The sequence below is a fragment of the Stenella coeruleoalba genome, assembly GCF_951394435.1.
Source record: "Stenella coeruleoalba genome assembly, chromosome: 17".
In the NCBI taxonomy this organism is placed as follows: Eukaryota; Metazoa; Chordata; class Mammalia; order Artiodactyla; family Delphinidae; genus Stenella; species Stenella coeruleoalba.
Genome location: NC_137163.1, coordinates 7567441 through 7591097, shown reverse-complemented (window position 1 = coordinate 7591097; position 23657 = coordinate 7567441). Strand labels below are relative to the sequence as shown.

The 23657-nt window shown below is 54.6% G+C and overlaps 1 protein-coding gene across 1 annotated transcript in view; it reads right to left on the bottom strand.

Annotated features, from left to right (window-relative positions):
• Window positions 1–21407, bottom strand: part of NDRG1 (N-myc downstream regulated 1) — a 55113-nt gene extending 33706 nt beyond the window's left edge. The window contains exons 1-3 of the mRNA XM_079902258.1: window positions 21307–21407; window positions 9175–9255; window positions 5798–5833 (exon numbers count right to left, since the gene is read on the bottom strand). Coding sequence (XP_079758384.1) covers window positions 5798–5833; window positions 9175–9237 — 99 coding nt within the window. The 5' untranslated portion in view covers window positions 9238–9255; window positions 21307–21407. The remainder of the gene's footprint in view (window positions 1–5797; window positions 5834–9174; window positions 9256–21306) is intronic.
• Window positions 21408–23657: the final 2250 nt, after the last annotated feature.

Sequence of the window (23657 nt, the reverse complement as noted above, 5' to 3'; positions counted from 1 at the left end):
CTTCGCCCTTCGAGGACTCAGAATCCAAGCCAGAGGGACCTCTCCATGTGCCAATGCCTCTGCATGGGTGATCGGTCCCTAATCTTCTCCCGTCATATGACTTCACAAATCACTCAGGTCTCCGTCCAATGTCACCTCCTCCAAAAGCCTTTCCCGACCCCTTAACCTGCCCCATCTCATCAACCTGCACCATCGTCTTCCAAGCCCCTACAGTAGCTGGGGTTGTCATTTTGCTGAATCCTTCATGTGTGTTGCCTCCCCCTTCTAGGGAGTCAGGAGGCTGGGTGCAATCCTAGCCCTACCCCTCTCCCACCCCGTGACCTCAGGCAAGCGACTGAACCTCTCTGCGCTCAGGCTCTCCATCTGTCAGATGAAGACAGTTCGTTGTGAGCAGTGGGAACGCAAAACCGGGCAACACACGGGGAATGGTGCTGAGCTATTCGCTTAGAACTGAAGCCCCTGGAAAGAGGGCTCACTGCCTGTCAGGCTCACTCCAGTGTTCCCAGCACCTAAGACAATGCCAGACACAGAGCAGGCATTTGTTCTAGGAACAAAGGAATGCACAATTGGGAAAATGCATCCACCTCCCAGGACAGCTCTGGGACTCACTGGCTCAGCCCAGGCTGGGGCACGATGTTGATGAGCCGTCTCCTGCCTCCCCAGCCCCTCGCCGAGGCTAACCTCTGTGGTCTTCAGGTTGCCACTCTGCTGACGTTGAGGACGTGGCAGCCCGCCCACTCCAGCCTTAGCCACCTTCAAGTTCGCCTGCGCAGGGCCCAAACTCCTGTCCCCTGCTCTTGCTACTACCTGTGCCCGGAGAAGGGAGCGCATAACAGTGCTTGGCAAACCGTCAAGAGTGACACAGAAGCGAGGAATTATCTTCACAGAGAAGAGATAAACTACGTTTTCCAGGTTTCTTGAATGACCAAAATTTTAGCAATCTACAATAACCATAGGACCCAACAATTCCACTTTGGGTACACACCCAAAAGGACTGAAAGCAGAGTCTTGGACAGGTGTTGCACACCCATGATCACAGCAGTGCTATTCATAGCAGCAGAAGGGTGGAAGCAACCCAAGTGTCCACTGGTAGATGAAAGGATAATTAAAATTCGGTCTAGACATATAGAGGAGTATTATTCAGCCTTCAAAAGGAAAGACATTCTGACACAGGCTACAGCCTGGATGAAACTTCTCTCACGTGACATTAGGTGAAGGAAGCCAATCACAAAAGGACGAACACTGTGTGATGCCACTTACGTGAGCTACTTAGAGTAATTAAATTCTTAGAAACGGAAAGTAGAATGATGGTTGCCAGAGGCTGGGTGGAGGGGAATGGGGAATTAGTGTTTCATGGGGACAGAGTTACAGTTTTGCCGGATGGAAAGAGTTCTGGAGGTTGCCAATGGGAAGGGGGTGGGGGAGGGATGGACTGGGAGTTTGGGGTTAGTAGATATAAACTATTACATATAGAATGGATAAACACCAAGGTCCTACTGTAGGGCACAGGGAACTCTATTCAATATCCCGGGATAAACCATAATGGAAAAGAATATAATAAAGGAGTGTATAAACTTGTGTAACTGGGTCTCTTTGCTGTGCAGCAGAAATTAATGCAATTTTGTAAATCAACTATACTTCAATAAAAAAATTAATTTAAAAAATTTTTTTAGAAAAGAAAGAGTGCTGAGATGGATGGAAGGAATGGTTGCACTGTATTATGAATGTACTTCATGCCACTGGAGTGTGGACACTTAAAAATGGTTAGGATGGTCAATTTTATGTTGTATGTGTTTCACCACACACACAAAAATAAAAATTGGAAGAACTTCATGATACAGTTGGTAGAGCAGGTGTGTTATTAGACCAATACTGATTGGGAAACATCACATCAGGGCTCCCCTCTGTCACTGTCCTCTCTACACAAGGCTGGAGCGAATTTCCCCATTTCACAGATGAGGAAACTGAGGCTGAAGGGAGGTGAAGCATCTTGCTCTGGGTCAAACAGCCAAGAAAGGGCAAACCCGGCTCTCGAGTCTGGTTGAATCTGTGGCCTTGACCTTGGGGAGGAGGGACATCAAAAGGCTGCTGCAGGAAGACGAAACCACAGAGGGGATGGCTGCTTCGGTGGCGGGAGCGGGACCGAGAGCTGACATTTCAGTGACAGAGAAAGTACGTTAGTCTCCCTGCCCGGAGCCCCGCCCAGCCCCGCCCCGAATGATCAGCCAGCCCCTGGGGCTGCCACCCAAGCTTCACAGCCCCCAGAGCCCATCGAACAGCCAGGGCCGCGGCTGCCACAGCTGCTGCATCTTTGCAGCTCTACTGCCCTGTCACTCGTCTCTCCCTGTTCTCAGGAGGGTGGGAAACGACCAGACAGAGGATCAGATGTCATCACCCTCAGCTGCCCGCACCTCACAAGCCTGGACAAACGATTCCCCTCTTTCTCTGTCCTTCAGTTTCCCCAGGTGTAAACTGAGGGGCTGGGTGAGCCAAACCTGGGACCCCTGGAGACAACCTATTCACCTCCCACTTTCCCAGAGCACCCCCATGTACCCAGTGTCCTGTGAGACAAGAGACCAGCGGGGGGAGCTCTGGCCCGGGGACGGGAGAGGCAGAGACCTCGGCCCGTGAACGGCACAGTAAGAGCACGGGCTTCCTTCCCGCTCCGACAGACCTGGGTGGGATACCCAGTCCCAGCCTCCGGCCTCAGTTTCCCCATCTGAACGATGAAGATAACGGTATCTCTGCTTATGCTGTTGTTGAGGAGTTAAATGAGATATTGGCCGGGAAGCCCTTAGCACACGGCCTGGCTCGCAGGAAGCACCATTAAACCAGCCTCATCAGGCGTGGGCAGAACGAGAAGCTCTCAGGGCTGGAAGAGGCAAGGCCCGGGGTCTGGTGCCACCTTCCTGTCACTGCAGGGGACCTCAGGCAAGTGGCTTCCGAACCCTGACTCTCTTCTTCTTAAACAAGTATAACAGAGTAGAACCAGAGGCCATGTCCCATGAGACCAAGCGCTCCTTGAAGACTGAGGTCTGTATTCTGGGTGCCGATACAGCCAGTGAAGTGATGGGTTCGGGTCCCCCAACCTTTGATGGCCTAGAAGGTGCAGGGAGCTGACAGTCTGAGTCACAGTGGGACGAACAAACCAGACATGGTCGGTCGGCGATGGGTGGGGCTGAGTGACTCGCCATTGTCCTGGGCCTGAGCTACTCATAGCCCTGCCTCCTCTCAGTCTTGGACCCAGGGAGCTGCCCTAGTCCTACCCATCCCAGGTCCCTCTCTGTTCCTCTGCACAAAGGTGGGCTGAGCCCACCGGGTGGCCTGGCTTCCAGCTCTAGTAGGGCTGCAGGCTCAGTCAACACCACCCCGCTGAGCCCCCACCAGCAGTGACCCCAGAGGAGAAAGTGTGCCTGGAGGTCTGACCACGTTTCCTCCCACCCCCGGGGACATGTGCAGCGGGGAGCTGGTGGCTCAGGGGGTTCCCAGACCCTGGAGTCTAAGGGTCGCTTCCACATGTCCATCCATGCCTATGACCTGCATTCTTGCAGAGAGTGTGGCCTCTGCTTTCTAAGCAGTAAGCGCCGCTGTGAACGGCACTGGTGTCTGAGTTACAGCCAGGAGAGATGGGGAGGGGTCCGGAAGTCGGGAGGGCCAAGTCTGCATGACCTGGGGGCACCACTCACCTGCAATAAGGTGATACCAGAACCCACACCCAGGGCTCTTGCAAAGAGTAAATGCGTGCACTTAATTAAATTAAATTAAAGTAAAGGCGGCCTGCCTAGAACAGCGCCTGGCACACAGTAAGGGCTCAAAATCAGTCATTCTTACTGTTTTATTAAATTTACAGATGGAGGGTAAGGGAGGCTCAGAAGAGCTGAGTAACTTGTTCAAGGGCACACACCTTGAAAGGGTCCGCTAGAATTAAACCTGGTTGGCCTGACTCAAAAAAGGGGGCAAAAAAGATGCTTTTGTCCAAGATGCCATGACATCTCAGCTGTGGCCTGACTGTGGCAAGTTCCACCGTCTGGGTGGCTCAGTTTCCTCATTCATAAAATGGGGAGATGCCAGCCCTGATCTGAGTTCATCCACTGCAGATGCACTGAGAGGCTGGGACAGCAGTGATGCTATAAACCCAGGGCTGATGAGTCAGAGAGCTGCTCCCGGGGGGTGAGAGGGCATCTCCAGGCTCAGCTGCTTTTAATCACAAACCCCTGGAGTGGAAATGACCTGTCCCAGCCCGAGCTGTCCCTGCAGATTGCCCCAGACGCCCACTGACAGCGAGGGAGGCGAGAGGGCCCCAGGCTGGAAGGACCTCCCTCGGGCAGGTGGCATCCCTGCCAGCTCACGGAGTCGCCTTCAAGCCAAGCCAGCACCGCTCTTAAGTAAAGGGCACGTGACGGCTGCTAACCCTTGCTCAGGCTGCCTGCTCTGGCCCTGACACAGACGCTGCTAGGAGGCTGTAAAAGCAGGTTTCATGGTCAAATCACACCGGGCACTGTCTAGCCGCGCAACTGAGGGCCAGGCACGCTTAACCTCTGAGCCTGTTTCCCCAGCTTTAAGAATGGAGACAGCAATCCCGACTGCACAGCGCTGCTGGGGTTCAGTGGGGCGTCCCCTGCAGAGTTCAGGTGTCACACGTCTGGATGTCCAGGGCCTGGTGCACAGTGGTGGTATAATAAGTGTGCTCTGAACAAGTCAGTGTTACACAGTAGGATGTGTTGGCCTCAGAGAACAAACGGCCGGACAGAAACCAACACCTCGGACACACCCCGTGGGTTCCACAGGCGCGGGTCAGGGGGGTCTCCAGGTATAGCCAGGATGACGCTTAAGTGCGCTAAGGCCCACACACCTTGAGTGTGATCTTCGCACATTCACCTCCCTGATTTCACCGCAGCCGACGTTTCCAACCCCTCTCCCTCTTTCCCCTTCCTTCCAAAGACAACGCCAAGATTCCCAGCCTCTGGTGGGTGGTGGGCCGATCGTTGAAATACAAGATTCAGGAGGATGAGTGAGCTATTTGGGGGGGAAGGGGGTGAAAGGTATGATGGAGACGCAGGGCTCAGAATGGGCCGGAAGCCCGGGCACCTGTGTGATGTGCAGGCAGAGGTCCAGGTGAGCGTGACGGCCTGCATCTGGTCTCTCCTCGGTCCTATCTTTTCCAGGAAGCCCACAAGACCCGGATGTGCTCAGGCTTCCGGCTCCATCCCCAGCACCTGGCACAGCATGGGGCCCATGCAGCTTTGGGATAATGAGTCCAGGATTTACAGTTCCTGAGGTTCTGACCCACCCCTGGGCCATGAGAGGCCAACCCACTCTCCCCAAAACTTGTTCTTGGACAGACCTTCAGATGCACCTCCCACCTAGCTCTCATGTCAACCTGGAGCAGAGATGGAGCCAGAAAACCACAGAGAAGGCTGGTTTCACTTTCCCAGGCACAGCCAAGAACGTCAAGCCTCTGCTTCCTCCATTCCCTCCCATCGCAGGGTCCCAAGCCCACTCAGTGTCTTGCCATTCCCTCCACACACGCCCCACAGCTCTGCCCAGCTCTGCAGGGTTGAAGGGGGCTGGATATCTGTCCTGCTTTCACAGGGGGTAACTGGCTCCTACGCCCTTGGCCAGAACTCAAATGCGCTTCTCTCCCGGGAGAGAAGCTGAGTGTGGGGAATCAGCTGAGGCCACTTCCTTCTCTCCCCTTACCCCTAACATCTGAACACTGATCTAACCAATGGAAGAAAGAGGAAAAGAGAGAAGACAGAGTAGGAAAGGGGGAAGGGAAGCCACGTCTTCTACTTGCCTGAACATCAAACTCTTGCAGGAGGCCAGTGATGGTCTGTGGAAAGACAAGAGACATGGTCAGTTTCATCAGTTTCCCGGAGCAGAGAAATAATGTCAGAACACACGGACCTCTCCATGCCCTGAGTCTGTTATATCTACCCTATGTCCTCTGTGGGGCCTCTCTAATGCCTTACAGAGAGAGACTTTTCATCTCAAAGAATAGCAGTCCAGCAGAAAAGTAGACACAGTAGATGGATTCCTTTTTGACTGCAGCCTTAGTGAAAAAAGATCTGAAGGTCTAAGCTGACCACAAGCTTGAGAGATACAGGACTGTAATTGCCTATTAACTGATCTCTCTGTCTCCACCTATGTGCTATACTTTTAAAGCTCAAACCTGACCATGTTACTGCCTTTAAATTTCTTCCACGACAGCCTATCATCTAGATTAAAGTCCAATCTCTCATGGGTGGAAGAGGAGAACAGAGCATTTCCCTCAATCCAACAATTCTGAGTGTCCAGCCCAAATTCCATCTTTCACCAGAGCTGACACTGGCAGGCCAAGCCCAGGAAGACAGGAAAGGGGCCCTTGTCCCCTGAGTAGCAGTGAAAGTACAGCTCAGAGTTGAAGCTGGAGCCACCCTGGGCCAAAGTTTCCAAGAGATGTTACTGGCATGCTTTCCTCTCAGCTCAGAGATGGAGTTCAAACACCCCCTGAAAGCGGAGGCCCAGCTAGACCCACCACTACCCACCATGAAAGAAAACAGCTCAGCAGAGCAAAAGGCAAAAGAGGTGACGGAAGGGGAAGGAGGACCCCTTGGGACAGCCAGGGGTTGGAAGATAAGATTGTAACAGCCGCCTGCTGAGAGAGATTAAAATAGCTTCACACCCCCTGGGGCTGGGGTTAAGAACATTAGGGAGTTTGATAAATTCAGGTGGAAGCAAATGTGGCCAAAAATACTTCGTGTGTGTGTGTGTGTGTGTGTGTGTGTGTGTGTGTGTGTGTGTGTTGCTAGGAGGGAGTAGAAAAGCTATTCTGAACAACTCTAACCTTCAATATGTTAACAAGAGTGCAGAGGTCATCGAGATTGAGGACAGACATCAGGAAGAACTTCCCAACAGCAAGCCTAATTAAAAACGCTTTGCTGAGTCAATCTAAGGAATTGGAAGGTTTACTTCCATCTAAACCTTGAAAGAAAGGGTCAATATCTACTTAGAGATAGGCTGACATGTAACCTGGAGTTGATAATCTTTTAGACGTTTGTTTGAGAAGTAAAATTTTCCAAGGGTAGCACTGTGCTGCCTAAAATATATAAATGCTGTGTTTAAAAATGCATTTACCCTTGCACTCAGCGATGCCACTTGGGGAGTTTACCTTAGAGCTGCACCTGCATGTGTATGAAATGAGGTACATGTAAGATCCAACGAGTGTATGAACATCCTGCCGCACTGTTGGTAATGGCAATGTGGACCCCAGTGTGCACATACAGGGCACTGGTCAAATAAATGTGGTGGAACACTGTGACACTGGCAAGAGAGAAGCAAGTGCTCTATGGACTGACGTTGGAAAGGTCTCCATCGTAAGTGGTTAAATAAACAAAGCAAAGCATGGTATACTATTTCATATGGTTTTTCAAAAGGGATAAGAATATGTTGATACGTATCTGTATCACCTAGGGGTTGTTTTTTTTCTTGTATGTTTGTTTGCTTTTCAATACGGTGTCAAAGATTCAGACAGAAGAGGAAATGGATTTGCAGCATGAATAGTGAATAGTATTATAGTTGGCAAACTACGGCCCTCCCCATTCCTCCACCTTTTTTTTTGTAAATAAAGTTTTATTGGAACACAGCAAGCCCATTTGCTTACATATTGTCTAGGGCTGCTTTCACGCCGTAACTCTAAAACTGAGTAGTTACAACAGAGACCATGTGGTCCTCAAAGCCTAAGATATTACCATCTGGCCCTTTATAGCAGATGTTTGCAGACCCCTAGCATGGGAATGATCTCAAGCATTCTGCAGCTTCGCCTGGCCTGGCTTCTAATACTAGCTGTGTCACCTATCCAAATGAACTTGGGCAATTCCCTTCCCAACAAGACCAGTTTCCTCATCTATATAATGGGAAATAGAAAGTTGCCTCCCACTTTCATAATGAAAAGTCCATGAACTAATGGACCTAAAACAGAGCAGCCACTAGCAGAGTCATAAGCCCATTCCAGTGGCAGCCGGCCTGAGCTTGGCTCCAAGCTCCACATTTTGTAACCATGTGACCGACCCAAGAGGACAAATTAACCTCCTGGAGACTCAGCTTCCTCTTCTGTAAAATGGGAGCAATCAATGAACCTAGTTTCTAATCAACCACAGCCTTATCCTTCCGTTTAGCAGGAGAAAATCCATGAAGTGTGACTGGCCCAGAGACAGGCACACAGGACGTGGCTCACGCATGCTAATTATTACTTTCAAAAGCATTGAGTTGACCTCAGAGTAACTGCACTTTTGAACCTGAGCTTTACATTCTAAAAAAAGGTGTCTCATCACCGGCCGCTAAGAGGCTCCGTGAGAACCGGGACGCGAACATAGTTTAAAAATACAGCGTCAACTATGTAAATGAAAAGCCTTTTCACATCCATCCACAGCCGGTCCAGGATGGATCATGCCAGGCTGGGCTGTAGGGCAGGGGCTTCTGTTTCCAACAGGGAGGCCTTGTCGACCTGAAAGGTTTGCCCGAAAAGATGGTAATAATTGTAGCAACAAGAGCTCATGAGCAAAGCTGGTCCCCTTCAGGGCGGACAGGGTTCTAACGGCGCCACATGAATTAACCCACTCTATCCTCACCCTGGCCCCATGACATAAGTCCTAGTGTCACTGCTTTTTAAAGTCGGGGGCCTGGAGCACAAAGAGGTTGAAGGATTTGCTGGTGGTCACAAAGCTGCAGGGTGTCACAGGCAGGATCTGAACATAGAGAGTCTGGTCCCAGTGTATGTGGCCTTAACCTCTAAGCTATGGGGCAGACAGAGTCGATGGACAACCGGCTTCATGCTGCAGGTTTTAGAACCACAGGATGCCAGAGGTGGAGGTGATTAGAGGAACTCTGGTTCAATGTCCTTACTTCACAAATGAGATCAGTGAGGAGAGGGCAGAAAAGCCAGTGGTGGGTGAGAGGCCTGGCCACAGTGCCTTAGCACTTGGGAGCCAAGCTGGGACTTGAACTGGTACTTCTTGTCCCTTTGCATCCCTGAACAAGGTGACCTGTGGAAACCAGGAAGCAGTGGGCATGTGCGTGTGTGTGCATGTATACACACGTGGCAGTGTACATGCACGCGTGTTCCCATTGTGCACACACGTATGCCTGTGTACGAGTGGGCATGGGATGGGGTTAGCCAGGGGCATCTCCACTCACCTCTCCTTTCTCCACCAAAGGCTTCACCTCAGCGAGGTCCACGTCCTGCAGCTCCCGAGACATGTCCCTGCTGTCACCTGCCTACAAAGGGACAGAGACCAGGAGGTTAGCGCTTCCTGCTGGGACATGTTTTCAGAAAGGAGCAAATCTGAGGCCAGGGAGCAAGCCTTCACTTGCACAGCCCACCAGCTCCTACGTCCTACCCACCGCCCCATCCCATCCCACTCTTGGGGACCCAGGGGAGTAGATCTCCTAGGATGGGAAACTGAGGCTTACGGACGCATCTACACTCAAAACCAGGCCCTCACACCCAGTCCAAGACCACCCACCACACCGAAGACGTTTCTCCCTGCATTTTAGAAGGAGACCCACATCTCCAAGCCCAAAGTCAGGCAGCCCCAGCTTGACGACCGAAAGGGGGCAGAAGGTCACAGAGGCCCGCCACAGGCAGGCGTGGCACTAGCTTCCTCCTTCTTCCTCCTCAAACGAGAGGGGCCCCAACAGAGGGGCGGCCACGCAGACGCCCCCCCATGTCCAGCTCTGTCCAGGGCACTCTGCTCCATGCTGTGGGGGAGAGGGGCAGGAGGCAGGGAACACCTCACGCCAAGGGGTCTGACACTGACCACTCAGGAGGATTTTGAAAGAAAAAGGACTTTCGAGGCAAAAAGCACTGCATGAGCCAGAGCAGGGGTGGGAGAGCAGGGGTGGGGAGGGTCGGGGTGGGGGCAGAGATCGGGGTGCGGCAGAAGAGGTCCTCCTTGGCTCTGACGCCCAGGCAAGTGCAGAAGAACCAAAGGAGCTAAGCTGAGCAGAGCTCGGGCGGCGGAAATGCCACCATAATCGACTCCCTGGGGAGCGAGGCTTGGGCGGTGACAGTTACTGAGCGCACACCTGGTTGCCTAATCAAGGACCTGGTGGCATAAACGTTTCTTGTTACGGATGAATAGTCAAACTGGGAGAACGAAGCGCCCACCAGTACCGGGGTGAGGCACAGAGAGTCCAGAATGAGGGTTCCGTGCTGCAGGCAGAGGCCGACGAGACAGGGTGAAGAAGTAAGAGGAGGAGGCCAGGGACCCTCAGGTCACAGACCCAGACCTTCCGCGTCGGGTACTTGGTGAAAAGCCGCCTGACCTCGGCCCTCACGCTGCTCCTTTCCAGGATGGGGACCTCGCCCCAAGCTCCCCGCAGACGTTAACAGCCAGAGAGAGAATGCAAGTCTCTGAACTTCCAGCCCAGGGCTCCTCTGAAGATCCAGCTCCCCGAACCCAGAAGAGCCCTCTTTATGACACACCTCTCGGAGGTCAGCGGGCGACAGAGCAGGGGCCACCCGGCCCCCAGCCCTGCGCCGCCGTACATGGCATTCCGTGGGCAGATCCCCTGGGACGCTCGGGTCTGGGGCCCCGGCACGATTTTCCCCAGCAGATAACCAGCCCCACAAGAATGCCTTTATGCAGCCTTTGGAGTCCAGGCTCCAGAACATTCTGAAAACAAAGTCGGTTTTATATTTGTGAACATTGCTGGGCAGCTGCCAGCTTGGAAGCAGGAGGCATGAAAAGCCAAGGTCTGTCGGCCTTGCTAACTCAGCGTGTTCGTGGTCCCGAGACCCTGGCCGTGGGACACCTCGCCTACACAGCGCAGGGAGACTTCCAGAAGCCCGGGGCTCTGGCAACGCCACCGTTCGTGCTCAGAGGGCAAGGACTTTACGTTTCACAGGGGCTCCTTCAGAAGCCAGGGATGAAGTCGGGGTCTCCCGCTACCTCCTGCGCGGGCCCGGGCAGGCCTCCTTCAGCCCCCTGTGGACAGGTAGCCTACCCGGCCCCTTCCCTTCCCTACCTGTAGCTCCCAGCATCACAGCCAGGTGCAAAGTCGGGCCTCAACTCGCTTGTTGAATAGACAGATGAACGGCTTTCGTGCAGCTTCAGAGCAATGTTTGTACGTAAATTCACTCTTACGTGATCACCAGACCACAAGAGTGAAACACTGTGAAAACAGGTCTACATTTATAAGGGCTCATCCCAGACTGCAGTTCAGCCCGGTGTGCTCAGGTCTCCTTGGCTGCCAGGTGCCATGATCCCACTAGACTGTTGGCCTCTACCTGCCCCCTCATCCTCTTTCAGAACAAGAAATAGTTCAAGTCCAACCTTCCTGGCTTCCCGAACATGCTCCCAGAGACATCTCTTTACTCCACGCCTTCTTTTCCTTCCGACAACCCAGCTTCCCAGACCCCAAGAGACAGTGGGTTGAAAACTGGCACGAATCCCTTGAACATCAGCATTTGAGAATCGCTGCTTTGGGCGGGTTGGGTGAGGGCGCCGCCCTCCATGTGCTCAGGGCCTTGGGGAGGCTCAGGGCGGAGCCCACGGAGAGCTCTCCCGGTGTTTGTCTAAACGAAGGTGATTCTTCCCCCCCTCCATTTGGCGCTGTCTGGAGACATTTTTTTTTTTTTTTTTTATGGAGACATTCTTGACCATCGTGACTGGGCGATGCTACTGGCATCTAGTGGGTGGAGGCCAGGGCAGCTGTTAATCATCCCACAGCGCACAAGATGCTCCCGCAGCAGAATTATCTGGTCCCAGGAGAGAAGAGGCTGAGACACCCTGGCCTAGACCAAGCAGCAGCTAGTGAGATCCCCAGGACGCTGAGGTCTGCAGGGAGACCAGATAAAGCAGAGGGACGCTCCAGTTCTCCTTGCCCGGGGCAGGGGGGTGCCTGCAGGCCCGGGGCAGCCTGTAGCTGATAGCCGTAACTGCAAATGTCCCAACAGGAAGAGTTGGCCGGGGCCTCCATCTAGGTCACTGCCCGCAATAACCGAGGCTGCCCAAATGGGCTGCAGAAGGTGCACCTTGAACCTTCCCCCTCCCCATGCCCCCCACCGCCCTCCCTGCGCTACTGGAGGAGCAAGAAGACAGCCTGCTTGGCACCCAGCTCCGCCGACTTAGGCCACTTGAGGCCAGCCCTCACCCTGTCTCTGTCGCCTCAATCCAAAAACTTCGCAAACTTTTGGTTCAGAAGCTGTTTGCCTAAAGGAAACCTTACAAGGAAGTTCAGTACATAAAAATTGATTGTCTTTAAGAAGAAAGCTGACGTGCTTTGGGTGAAGCCAGGGACATCTCCCAGCAGCCCCTCGGGCCCCCCCTTCCTATCATCTGCCACCGCCCCCGGCAAGACTAGCCCTCAAAGACCATCTGAGTTCCAACAAGCGTGGACTGTACGGCGATTTACTTGGAGGTGGTTTTCCCGTACAGTAGGTTCTCATGCAGGCACTGAGCAGAGACAGAAAGGACCCCTGATAGCTCCGTTGACAACTCTATGTGACAAGTCAGGGACCGATGGGAGGGGACCTGATTTGGGTGCTCTGGCTGGTGCCCCCGCCCCCACCAGGTGCCACTCGGAGGGTCACACCAGGGTCACTCCCCACAGCCGACCTGAGGCCCAACTTGGCTCAGCAAGCTCTCTCCCTGCACCTGAGGCCGAGCGTTGGATGCCCGTCCCTGCCCTTCTCCACGGCCTCCTGAAAAGTCCCAGCGCAGCGTCGGACTGAAAAGGGCTGAGGCAATCATGCAATGGACAGGGGGTGACAGGGCCAGGCCGCGCAGGGCACAGGAGTGGGAGCCCAGGAGTCCGACTCCCAGCCACCCTGCAGCATGGGGATGGGGCCGTACCTGCCAACTGTGTCTCAGCACAGAAGGAAGCGGCTCCAGACAGGAAATGAGGTTGGGACAGGCCTCCTTCTGCTAAAACCCCACTCCGTGCCCAAAACGGGGCTCCAGGTCACAAGGCCAGCTGCCAGACTGGTTTATACCACATTTTCCTCTCCCACCTACTTGCCCAGAAGGAATTCTGAGAAAACCAACATCGCAGAAGTGAAAGGTAGCCAGGAGCTAGGCGGGGAGACTTGAGGGTCAGACCTGGGCATCACCATTGATTGGCTCTGTGATCTCAACTCTGAGCCTCAGCCTGCTCATCTATAAAATGGGCATAACAACTCCTGTTCCCAGTGAGTAGCAGCCGGGCTTAAATGAAACTATGGCACACAGAATGTGGCAAATAGCTGCTTAATTAATCAGTGCACTTTTCTGGTTGCCTCAGAGACCGCGGACATCTGTGGGGACACAAGTCTATGTTTTATACATTCTTAGTCCCCGAGTGGCCCAGCAAGCAGGGGACACAGAGAAGAGCTTCAGCAGGTGCCACATGGGTTTCCAGCAATCAGACCCAATGCACCATCACACAGGTCAATGAGTAACAAAGGCCCAAGCGGTGCGGGCAAATACCTTTCCAGTTCAACAGACCCAGGAGTCAGTCAGCAATTAGCTGGACTTCATGGGTTCCAGGGAAGCCAAGACTGAGATTTGTCCAGAGGAGGGACATAGGTGACCTCGGGGACTGGGAAGGCAGCGGGCAGAGGCATTTCAGGCAATGAGGTCACGTGAGAGCTGTTACCCAGTCACCGGGAGAGCGAGGGGACACAGAGCCTGGGATTCTCAAACACCCTGGTAGAGCAGCAGGAACACTGCTTAGGAGTCGGGGCATGGAAACCCCGCCACGTGACTTTCCCCAAGTCATTCATCCCCTCCCTGGGCCTTGGCTTCCCATCTACTAAATATGTGGCTTGGTTCTATGGACAGCACCTGGTCCCCAAAGCTCAGGATGGATGGGAGCCTAGGGGAGGGTGCTGCACGCAGACAAAAGGGCTGTGCACCCTGGGGTCCTACCAGGGCCCCATGCAGCTTAGCTCTGCCTGGATCCATCTGCCCTGGGAACCTGGAAGAACCTCTCCTCCTGGCCTCGACCCCTCCCTGTCCATTAAACAGGGTCTCCCTCCAGCTCTGGCACTCTTCTAGCAAGCCACACAGGGGGACCTATCTGCAAGCTCTGCTGGGCCCCTAGAACTCCCCCGAGGCAGGGCGGGGGTGTCCAGCAGACAAACATCCAGGATGTGCTCTGGGAGCCCCAAGATGCGCCCATCTCAGCAGGAGTGGCCAAAACCCTGCACGCGCACAGCAGGACCGCAGCAGCAAGAACTTCTGTGCACCTCCCGGGCTCCAAACTCTGTCCCTCCTTTGAGCTTTCCAGCAACCCCAGAAGGTGGACCTTAGCGTGAACAATCTGACAGGGAAACGGAGGCACAGAGAGATTATGAAATGTACCCCAAGTCGCCAAGCATCAAGATGACACAGCTTAAAGCAACCTTAAAGGGGACAGTTGACCGCGACACCAGCTTGCTCTAAATAGACATACATACCGTGCACCCAGCCCCGGGGTGAGGATGTGCTGAGGATGGGCTATATGTGTGCCCAGGAGGCTTCCCCTGTGTGGATCAGCTGGGGGAGTCATGTGTTTCTCCCTCTACCATGGGCAGCCCCCCAGAGCCACCACGAGAGGCCCCCTTCCCTGCAATACCACCCGGGATCTTCCTGTAGGTTCTCAGCCCCCCTGAGCCACCATGAGAGGCCCAGCCCACGTCTTAGACTTTTCTGTTCTCCCTTCACAATACCCAGAAGGACTTCTGTGTTTAGCTTTTCCCCAGAGTGCCTTCCTGACATGGCAAATCCAATACTTTGAAAAAGGGTTCCCTGCATTGTTCTATCTGTTCCTCAAGGAGGTCCCTGGAAGAATGTGGATCTGATCATCCCAGCTTACAGATGGGTCACCTGAGGCTCAAACGCCAAGGCCCATGTGACTCCCTTAAGGCCTAGACTCCATCCTTCGACGTGGGTGCAGGTGTGCAGGGCAGGCGCAGGCAGACCACAGCCTCCTGGAGTCCTTCAGTGAAGCAGAGAGAGAGGGCCCAGGAGCGACTGTTGATAAGTTGGCATTGATTGTGACGGTCAGCCAGTGGTCCAGATCTTGTCTGCTCCAGAACACGCCTGGTTTCCAAGCCACATGAAAGCAGTGTTTTTTCCAGCACACTGGGCTCTTTATAGAACAGAATCTAAAAGGGGGGCGGGGGGATCAACGGGTGCTGCTGTCGCCACAACATCTTCCCCGAATACAGGGACCCCCGGAAGGTTCCAGAGAACAGACCCCTGTCTGCGTTAACCTCAAGGAAAGTAGCCTTGGGGTATGCCTTGCCTCTTTCTGCCTTGCCTCTTTCTGCCTTGCTGTGAATGCGTTCTTTGGTCCTTTCTTTGCCAAAGAGATTTTGATGCCAAGCTACCAGGCAGTTGGTGGGTTCTCTTGATGTTTTCTGGACCTTTCGAAACCCAAGGCTCTGGGGAGGGTGAGGAACTTGGTGGCCTTAACTCTCAATGTTTTTCTTAAGTAATAAACCTAGGAAAAAATATGGCTGGACTCACTGGACCTTCAAGAAAGTTCCCCAGTTGAGGGGAAGGGAAGTCAAAAATAGGGTTTTCAAAAGTCAATAAAACAGTGACAACACAATTGCGGAAAAGCAGATCAGACGATCAGAATTCCTCGAGGCCCCTGCTGCTCTGCATGGAGGTTGAACCTCGGCAGCATTCAAGGAACTGACTGATATTGAAAGAATGAAAAAAAAAAAAAGAAAAAGGAATCACTAAAGAGAAGACACACCCAGCTGCATGCATTCCCCAGGTACGAGTCTAGAGCTGAAACGGAACTTGTCTGTCTTCGGCCAGAGCACAGAACCAGCAAGAAGGTCAGGGAGTGTGTCTGGGACACAATAGCAGGAAGAGGGAGGGGCCAGCACTTGGTCCTCGCCCACCCCCTTCCCTGCAACACCACCCAGGATCTTCCTGTAGGTTCTCAGCGGAGTTCTGGCAGCCCAGCTACGTGTTTGGCAGAGAGAAGATCAGACCGTCTGCAGGGACGAGCAGAATGATGGAAGTCCAAAGGAGGATGCTGGGTGGGTCAGAGGATTTTTCTGAGAATCTGCGGGACAAGCATAGGCGGCACTGGATGGTCTGTGGGATAATTTGTGGAAAGCACACAGACGGAGCCAGTGTCGCATTGGATGTGGATGTAGTTTCTTCCTACAAAACCCTTTGTCCCCGAGATGGGATGAGTGCCACGCTGACGGGATCCTTCCCCGAAACGGTCTTGCTGCTTCTACCCTCTGGATGGCCTTCCGACCTTTCCTACACAAGAGGGCCCAAGTTATTTCCTTAAAAAGTGGAGGTTTCCTTTGGACCAACATTAATTGAGCGCCTACTAAGTGCCAGGTTCTCAGGTCTACGGGGAAAAGGGTGCCTAAGGAGACAGCCCAGAATGATCCAAGAAGGGTACCTAACCCAGCCTGCCTTCCCAGAGGGGAAGGCCAGGGAGGGCTTTCTGGAGAAAAGAGACAAGTTCAATGATTAATAAGGAGAGGGGAAAGGAGGTGAAGGCTTCCAGCTAAGACAGTCCTCAGAATTACCTGCCTCGTAAGAATGCCTCTCACACCCACATTCAGAGAGGGCTGCCCAGAACCTTCTCAAAGCCAACAGGGTGGAGTCGGGGGTCAAGATGGGGAAACAGGATGGAACCCCGGTCCCCATCCACCTCTTTAAGCAGAGCTGCACATGGGCGTAAAATTTATACGTACAGAGGTTTCCACAGGTTTAAGGAGGAAAAGAAATCTATAAAAGATAAGGCCCCCAGACTGCTAACGAGCCCCATTTCCTACCACCTGTTGGAGGGACAGCCCTGCCGGAATGGAAACGCCTGGAGCTGGAGCCCGGGTGAGCAGGGCTTGGCAGGTCTTCAGTAAATGGAGTCAAAGATTGGGTCAAAGAGAGACCTCTGTGTGGACCCGAATTCTGTAATCTGGTCTGTCCTGTGGTGCCAAGTCAGATTCCCAGGATTACCCAGGTCTCTTCTCACAAGGCGCCCACCCTGGAGAGCTGGGCTCCATGCACACCTGATAAGAGTCCCCCACCCCTCCTGCCCACCCCGCTCCAACAAGCCTGGGCTGGCACAGCAGGGGGCCAAGTGAGTGTCCAGGGAATTTAACCTCCTCAGGTTCTGCAGCAGAAATGGCCAACCCGCCTGTCTCTGTCTCCAAACATAAAGAGAGAGAGCAAGCAGAAGGGCAGGGCTGGAACCAGACTGAGATCAGGGAGGCAGGAAGGGCTGCCCGAAATGAATCCAAGAAACAAAGTTCAAGTTCTAAAGACAGGTCCAGAAGGCTGTGGGTGGGGAAAGGTCCAGGGCGGCTCACGTGGAACAGAACCCCATCACTTGATTCTGGACAAGCAAGTGACCCGCGCAAGCCTCAGTTTTCTGACCTGAGAAATGGCAAGGATGTCTCCTATCTCAACTGAACCAGGCGATGCCCTGAAATCACAAGTCACGTTAGCCAGATAAGAGCTACGTACTGAGTACTGTGTCCCCAGACCCTGGAGGCATGAGAAATGTGGCCACCCCTTTCTTTTCCTCTCCCCCTACCCATTACTCTGGAGCAGGTATCCTCAACTCTGGCCGCCTTCAGTACACCCTACCCCCAGCCCAGCCCAGGGAGCTTTGAAACAATGCAGATTCCTGGCATATCCCAGACCTACAAGGCCTGGAAATCTGCATTTCAGACCAGGTTCCCATTACATTTTTATGCATTCAGCATAAGCCTAGCTTTTTTTTTTTTTTAAATAAGTGTATTTATTTTTGGCTGCGTTGGGTCTTTGTTGCTGTGTGCGGGCTTTCTCTAGCTGCAACGAGCAGTGGTCACTCTTTGTTGCGGTGCGCGGGCTTCTCACTGCAGTGGCTTCTCTTGTTGCGGAGCACGGGCTCTAGGCGCGCAGGCTTCAGTAGTTGTGGCTCGCGGGCTCCAGAGCTCAGGCTCAGTAGTTGTGGTGCACAACTACTTAGTTGCTCCGCGGCAATGTGGGGTCTTCCCGGACCAGAGCTTGAACCCGTGTCGCCTGCATTGGCAGGCGGATTCTTAACCACTGCGCTGCCAGGGAAGCCCAAGCCTAGCTTTTTGGAAAAACTTCAAGAAGCAAGACATGAGTCCAGCATTGCAGGTGCTCCCACTGGTCTGGGTAAGTTTAGAACAAAGGTTCCTGCCGCTGATTGCCAAGGAAGTGCCTTGTCATTTGTGGAACTGATTGACAGCAAAGTCCCTCACGGTGTCCTCACAGGCGAGTACTGTTCTCAGTTCCTTCCACGGATTAACTCAATTAATATTTACACGTCCCAGTGAGACAGTGCTGTCTGTTATTCCCATTTTTCAGGGGAGGAAACTGAGGCCCAGAGCTCCTGATTGCCTCTCTGTACTTTTCATTCAAGCCCTTATGCAATCACCCCAACACGCTATCATGAAAAAGAACAAAGGCTTTCAAGTCTGACTCCCTGGGTTCTTAGTCTGGCTCTCCCACGTTCAGTCACGTGGCCCACAAGCAAGTCCCTTCAACATTCTTGGCCTTGGTTTTCTCATCCATTCAATGGAGCCAAGACAGCCCAAGCAGAGCTCTTGCAAAGATGAGAGGGGATGCGAGGATACAGCCACTGATCTGAAGAGAGAGAGGTCTTGTCCCTCCCCGGCCCCCTCCGCCTGAGTCAGGCCCCCTCCCTGCTAGAATCTCAGATGCTGAGTCATCACCTTGGCTTCCTTTCTGAAGCACAGGGCCTTCTGAGTCACGCCTTGGATGGGATTCTCTGGAGTTGGGTCCCAAGGAAGAACTGCAGCTTCAGGCCATCAGAAAAACACAATGCGATCTTTCTTCCCCTTCCTTGCTGAGGCAGCCCAGGCCAGATTTCAATGCACTGAGGGGAGGGAAAGGGGGGTCCAGCTCTGTTTAGATCTGGGGTCCAAGCTGGAGGAGGCAGCCCAAATCCCATCAACCACCGCTTAGCGGGGCTGCAGCCCTTTCTCACTAGACTGAGTCTGCTAATCTCTCAAGAACACACAATTCACACTGAAAATCAATCAACCACCCACATTCTGTCTGGAAAGTTTCCTCACCAGAAACTCAGTGAAGATCCAATTTATTTTTGCCCCTCTGACAGCAGAAAATAAATCTCTCAAGACTGAGACCCCCTTTCACCACCTTCAATCCCAGCCAGGAGACCCCTGGAAAGGGTCATGGAGAGCCGATTCCCGGTTTCGGCTCATCCTTGGTAAGTCGTTCCCTGTCTCAGTTTCCATCTGTAAAATGGGTAGAAGTTGGACCAGTAAGTTGTGTGAGTTTTCAATTCCAGTCCAAATTATCAAACCAATGGATAGTAATCCTGGATTTGATTCCCAGGAGAGGAGACCCTAAGAGCTGCTCCAAGGTCTGCTTGGAAAGCCCAGGCACATGCTACCACCGAAAGGTCTACTGCCTCCTCGGGATGCTGGCTACCTGCGGGATCATCGGGGAGTGGGCCAGAAGGGAAGGAGCCATTCAATTCATTCAGCGTCTGTATTTGATCCCTGCCCAAGGACCTGGCCCTGGGCCAGGTGCCAAGTGATGGGGCGAGGCAGGCAACAGCTTCCTTCTCACTCTCTAATGAGAGACAAGGTCCCGCAAAGCTACGAAGGGACATCCCAGGCTTCGATCCTTACACCAGAGCACTGTCCCTTTGGAGGTTTCCCAGCACTTCCAGACCACCTCTACCTCCCCCCCTCCCCTGACTCCCACCCTGTGCCGCTCCATTCCAGCAGTTACCACCACAGAGGGCTGGGGGCTGCACCCGCACCTGCATTCCTCCCCTACTTGGTGAGCCCCTTGAAGGCAGGTGCCGGGGCCGGCACTCTCTGTACCTTGCTTATTTCAGTTCACGTTTGTGAAACTCAGTAACGATTCCAGAATTTCTATAAAGGAGGAGGCTGTGCTGGAAGGTTTGCCTTGAAACTGCATTTTTCATAGCAAGAACACGGTTTGTGTTTATTTTGTTCTTTAGGAGAAGGTGAAGTATGGCTAATGGCCATTAGGAGGAGGCTAAAGCCCTCCTGCGTGGCCACTGGCTGAACTCTCTTCGAATCTTTAATCTTTCCCAGTAGCTCAAAGGAACCAAACAAACTTCAAACTGAAGCGCCCAGGACATCTGCGAAGAAGAGTTGGTCTCGGGCACAAGACAACCGGGCCCTCCGCCCCCAGATTACCCTCCCCCACCAGCTGCCAGGCACCTCCCCCTTCCAAGCCACAAATCGGTGCTGCCCCAGACCCACAGGGACGTCTGACAGCAGAGGCGACAGACGGGCGAGTGGGACTGGTGGGCTGGGGTGGGGGGGAGGGGTAAGGAAAAGAGCCACTAAGTCCCAGCGTCAGCCACTAACGTGACCCAAGCGGTGACCGCGCGTTTGCCCCGGAGCGCACCGCTTTGCACCACACGCCCTGCCCACGGCTGAACCAGAGACCGCGGCGGATGGCCCAAGAACGTCCGAGCAACTCCAGAGGCTCTCCTCCTGCAGGGCAGGAGAGGCGGGCCCGGGAGGCAGGGGAGAGAGGCGAAGCGGGGGAGGCTGGGCGGAGGCGAAAGTGACGCCACTCGAAGCCCCCTCCGGCCCAGGCCACCTCTTCCGCGACGCCACAGTGCCCACCCCAGGCCACCTTGGGGGCCGCACCCTGCCACCCTCGCTCCCGCGCGTGTCACACGCGCTGTGACACACCTCGGACCCACCCCACCACGAACACACACACACACACACACAAGCGCGCCCCACCCCTGCTTCCAGGCTGAATGGGCCCCCGCCCCTCGGACGCACCCTGACTCTGGGCACAGTCTGGGAAGCAGGCACACCCACGCCCCCTTCTCCCGCCTCATCCCCATCGCCGCTCACCCCTACCCACCGCCTTTCTACACACGCGCACTCAACCCCTCCTTCCCCAGACACCCCACTGCAGGGACAAACGCCACCCCGCCCCCGACACACGCACTCTTGGTCCCTCCCCCTGCTCCCAGCTCCAGCTCGCCCCCCGGCCCGCGGCGCCAGCTGTGATCTGGGAGGGCCCCGGGAGCGCGGTCAAGGTGTGCCCCGAGCCTCTCCACCCCCGACCCCGACCCCCAGGATCCCACTTCCTCAGCTAGGGGAAAGGTGAACGTGGACCTTTTTTTCCTCTTGTAGCCGAATCGAAACCCCTCACTCCGGCAGTGCCCGCGCCCCCAAAGCCCCTGCTCGCTCTCGCCCTCGCGCCACGGGGAAGCCGAGCACTTGCAGCTCCGCGGGGCCACAAAGGGCGGTCCAGGAGCTGCAGCAGCACCCACGGGCTACCGATCCTTCCCCGCCCGGCGGGAAGAGGGCGTCAGGCTTACCTGAGGTTGAGAGAGAAAAGCAGAAAGAGCCGGAGCTAGGTTTGCGGCGCCCAGAGGGAGCAAGGAGAGCGGCGAAGAGAGGCGTGCGCTCCCGAGCCTGAGCTGGGAGCCAGGGGAGGTTTGTTTATGCCCAGGAGGAGGGCGACTTTATAGGCGCTGTGGCCCCGCCCCCCGTGCCTCGCCCCGCCCCCGCCCTCCCGGGCCCGGCTCGCAGCGGGGACACACCCCTCGCCGCTCCCTCCTCGCGGGCGCTCCTCCCGCTCCCTTGGGCTCCACTGGCGGTGCTGGGGCAGCGCGCGGCGGGCGCCCGCCGGAGCCGCCGCCTGTTGCGCAAGCCCGAGTAGGGGCGCGGCGGGGAGGGGCCTCCGGTCCCGGCGGCCGTTAGGCTCTGCTGTCCCTTCCTTCGCCCGGAAGGCCGGGGCCTCGGCGTGTGCAGCGGGCGTGTGTGCACCGGGGATGCGTTTGTGCGCGGGTGCGTGTGCCTGTGCGCGCTCGTGCGTGTGCATGGGGACTTCCGTGTGTCTCTGTGTGACCATCTCCATCTCAGAGTTTCTTCTTCCGAGTCCCGTCGCGCCACGCCCTGACATCCCTTACGGGCGATTCCCTACTTCCTCCAGGTTTTAGCTCCCGAGCCCCATTTAGCTGCCTCCTTTGCTTCCCGGAGACCCGCTCCCTGCGACTCTCACCCCATGCCCCTGCCTTGTTGCATCAGCTCTCCGCTGAAATGCAGGCTCCCATTTAATCACGTCCGTCTTGCTCAGCCCATCCTACAGCCTGGACACCGCCCCGTCCCCACCCCCCGCACCGCTTCCTACCCGCCTCCAGAGTTCTGAGCCCACCCGCCCTTTCCCGCCCTGGAGTCCTTCTCCCCGCCGCCAGGACCCTGGCTGGAAGGGAAGATTCTCACTCTTTCCTCTTCTGGATCCCAGAACTTGTACTGAGCGCCCTTTCGACGCTTAGCTTCCTTGTCTGCTGTCTGGTTTTTGACTCCGTGTTCTTAAGCCGCTCTGCAGGTCAGAATGTCCGGCGGAACTCTTTTTTATAAGGTACGTGCCAGGGCTCCACCCCAGGACAGTTTGGTTAGAATCTCAAGGATGGCAGACCAGACGTCTTTTAAGAGCGTCCCAGATGGTTCTAATGTGCAGCCCCGGTGAGAATCACTGCACTGCGAGAGCATCATTTTATGGGTGAAGAAAAGACCCTGTCGTTGTCCCCAGGCCCCTTGCCCAGACTTGTGTTTGCAGGGACCTGCGCCCCTCCCCCTCCATCTGCCTGCCAGTGGTAAACCTCTTCCCTCCACCATCCCAGGCTTTGCTCAAGGCAGTGGCCTGCCTCTCCTCTGTGTGTCCCATTTGCCTGCATGGGCTCTGATATTTACCTATTCTGTCATTCCACAAATATTTATTGAGCCACTGCTGTGAGCCAGGTCCTGTGCTCAGCTTCTGGGAAAAGGAGTGAAAAGGCAAGGTCCTTTCCCTGGGGTTCATAGCACAGGAGCCCCAAGGCTCATTTTCTCCATCTGCACAAGAAGGTTAAGCTGAGCTCATTCACTGGGTAACTGCACCTTTTCTGTCCAGGCTCTGTTCTAGACTCTGGGGACATGGTAATGAACAAAAAGTCTACCTTTTCCAGATCCACCCTGTTGTAGGAACACCCTCCCCGGTCTAGCAGTCTGCAGGCCAGCTTTCTTTTACCCCACCCACATACATCCATTTTCCCTTACCTCCCCCATTTTGACTTTGAACACACATTTCTTGAGCCCCTATGGTTTATTACCTGGCAAAAATATAGAAGGTCCAGTTCGAAAGTGGAGTAGGCTGCCTACTCCTTCATTAACAAGTGGAAGCTTTGAGGAAGACTTGGGGGTGGGGCACACAGAGGAGCCCAGACCTGCAGCCAGATTTGCCCAATGGGAGGCTAGACTTCTGCTTAGGAAACCAGCCTTGTGGAACACAACGAGCAGAGAACAAGTGAGAGGGCAGAGGAGACAAGGCACCAGAGGCAAAGAGAGGAGAGAAGAAGAATTCTACAGGGGAGGAGAACGTTCTGAGAGGGGTGGCGTTCTTCAACCAGGGTGAAAGGAGATCGTTGCAGAGTCCACATCAGCTTGGAAGAGTTCTGATGACCGTGTCGTTTGGGTCCCAGACTCCCTCTCATGGGTCCAACACAGCCACGTTTTCCTTCAGTGCTGCAATGCATTGTTGTTTCTGCGGTGCACTGAGTACCAGATGAAGCCGTTTTCTTGCGTTTCGCTGTAGGAAGGACTGACTTGGGGGCAGCCCCGGCTGCACACACACGGGTAGAAAATGCTCATCCTGTGGAGCAGCCCCAGGGAACTGAGAGCTTCCTGC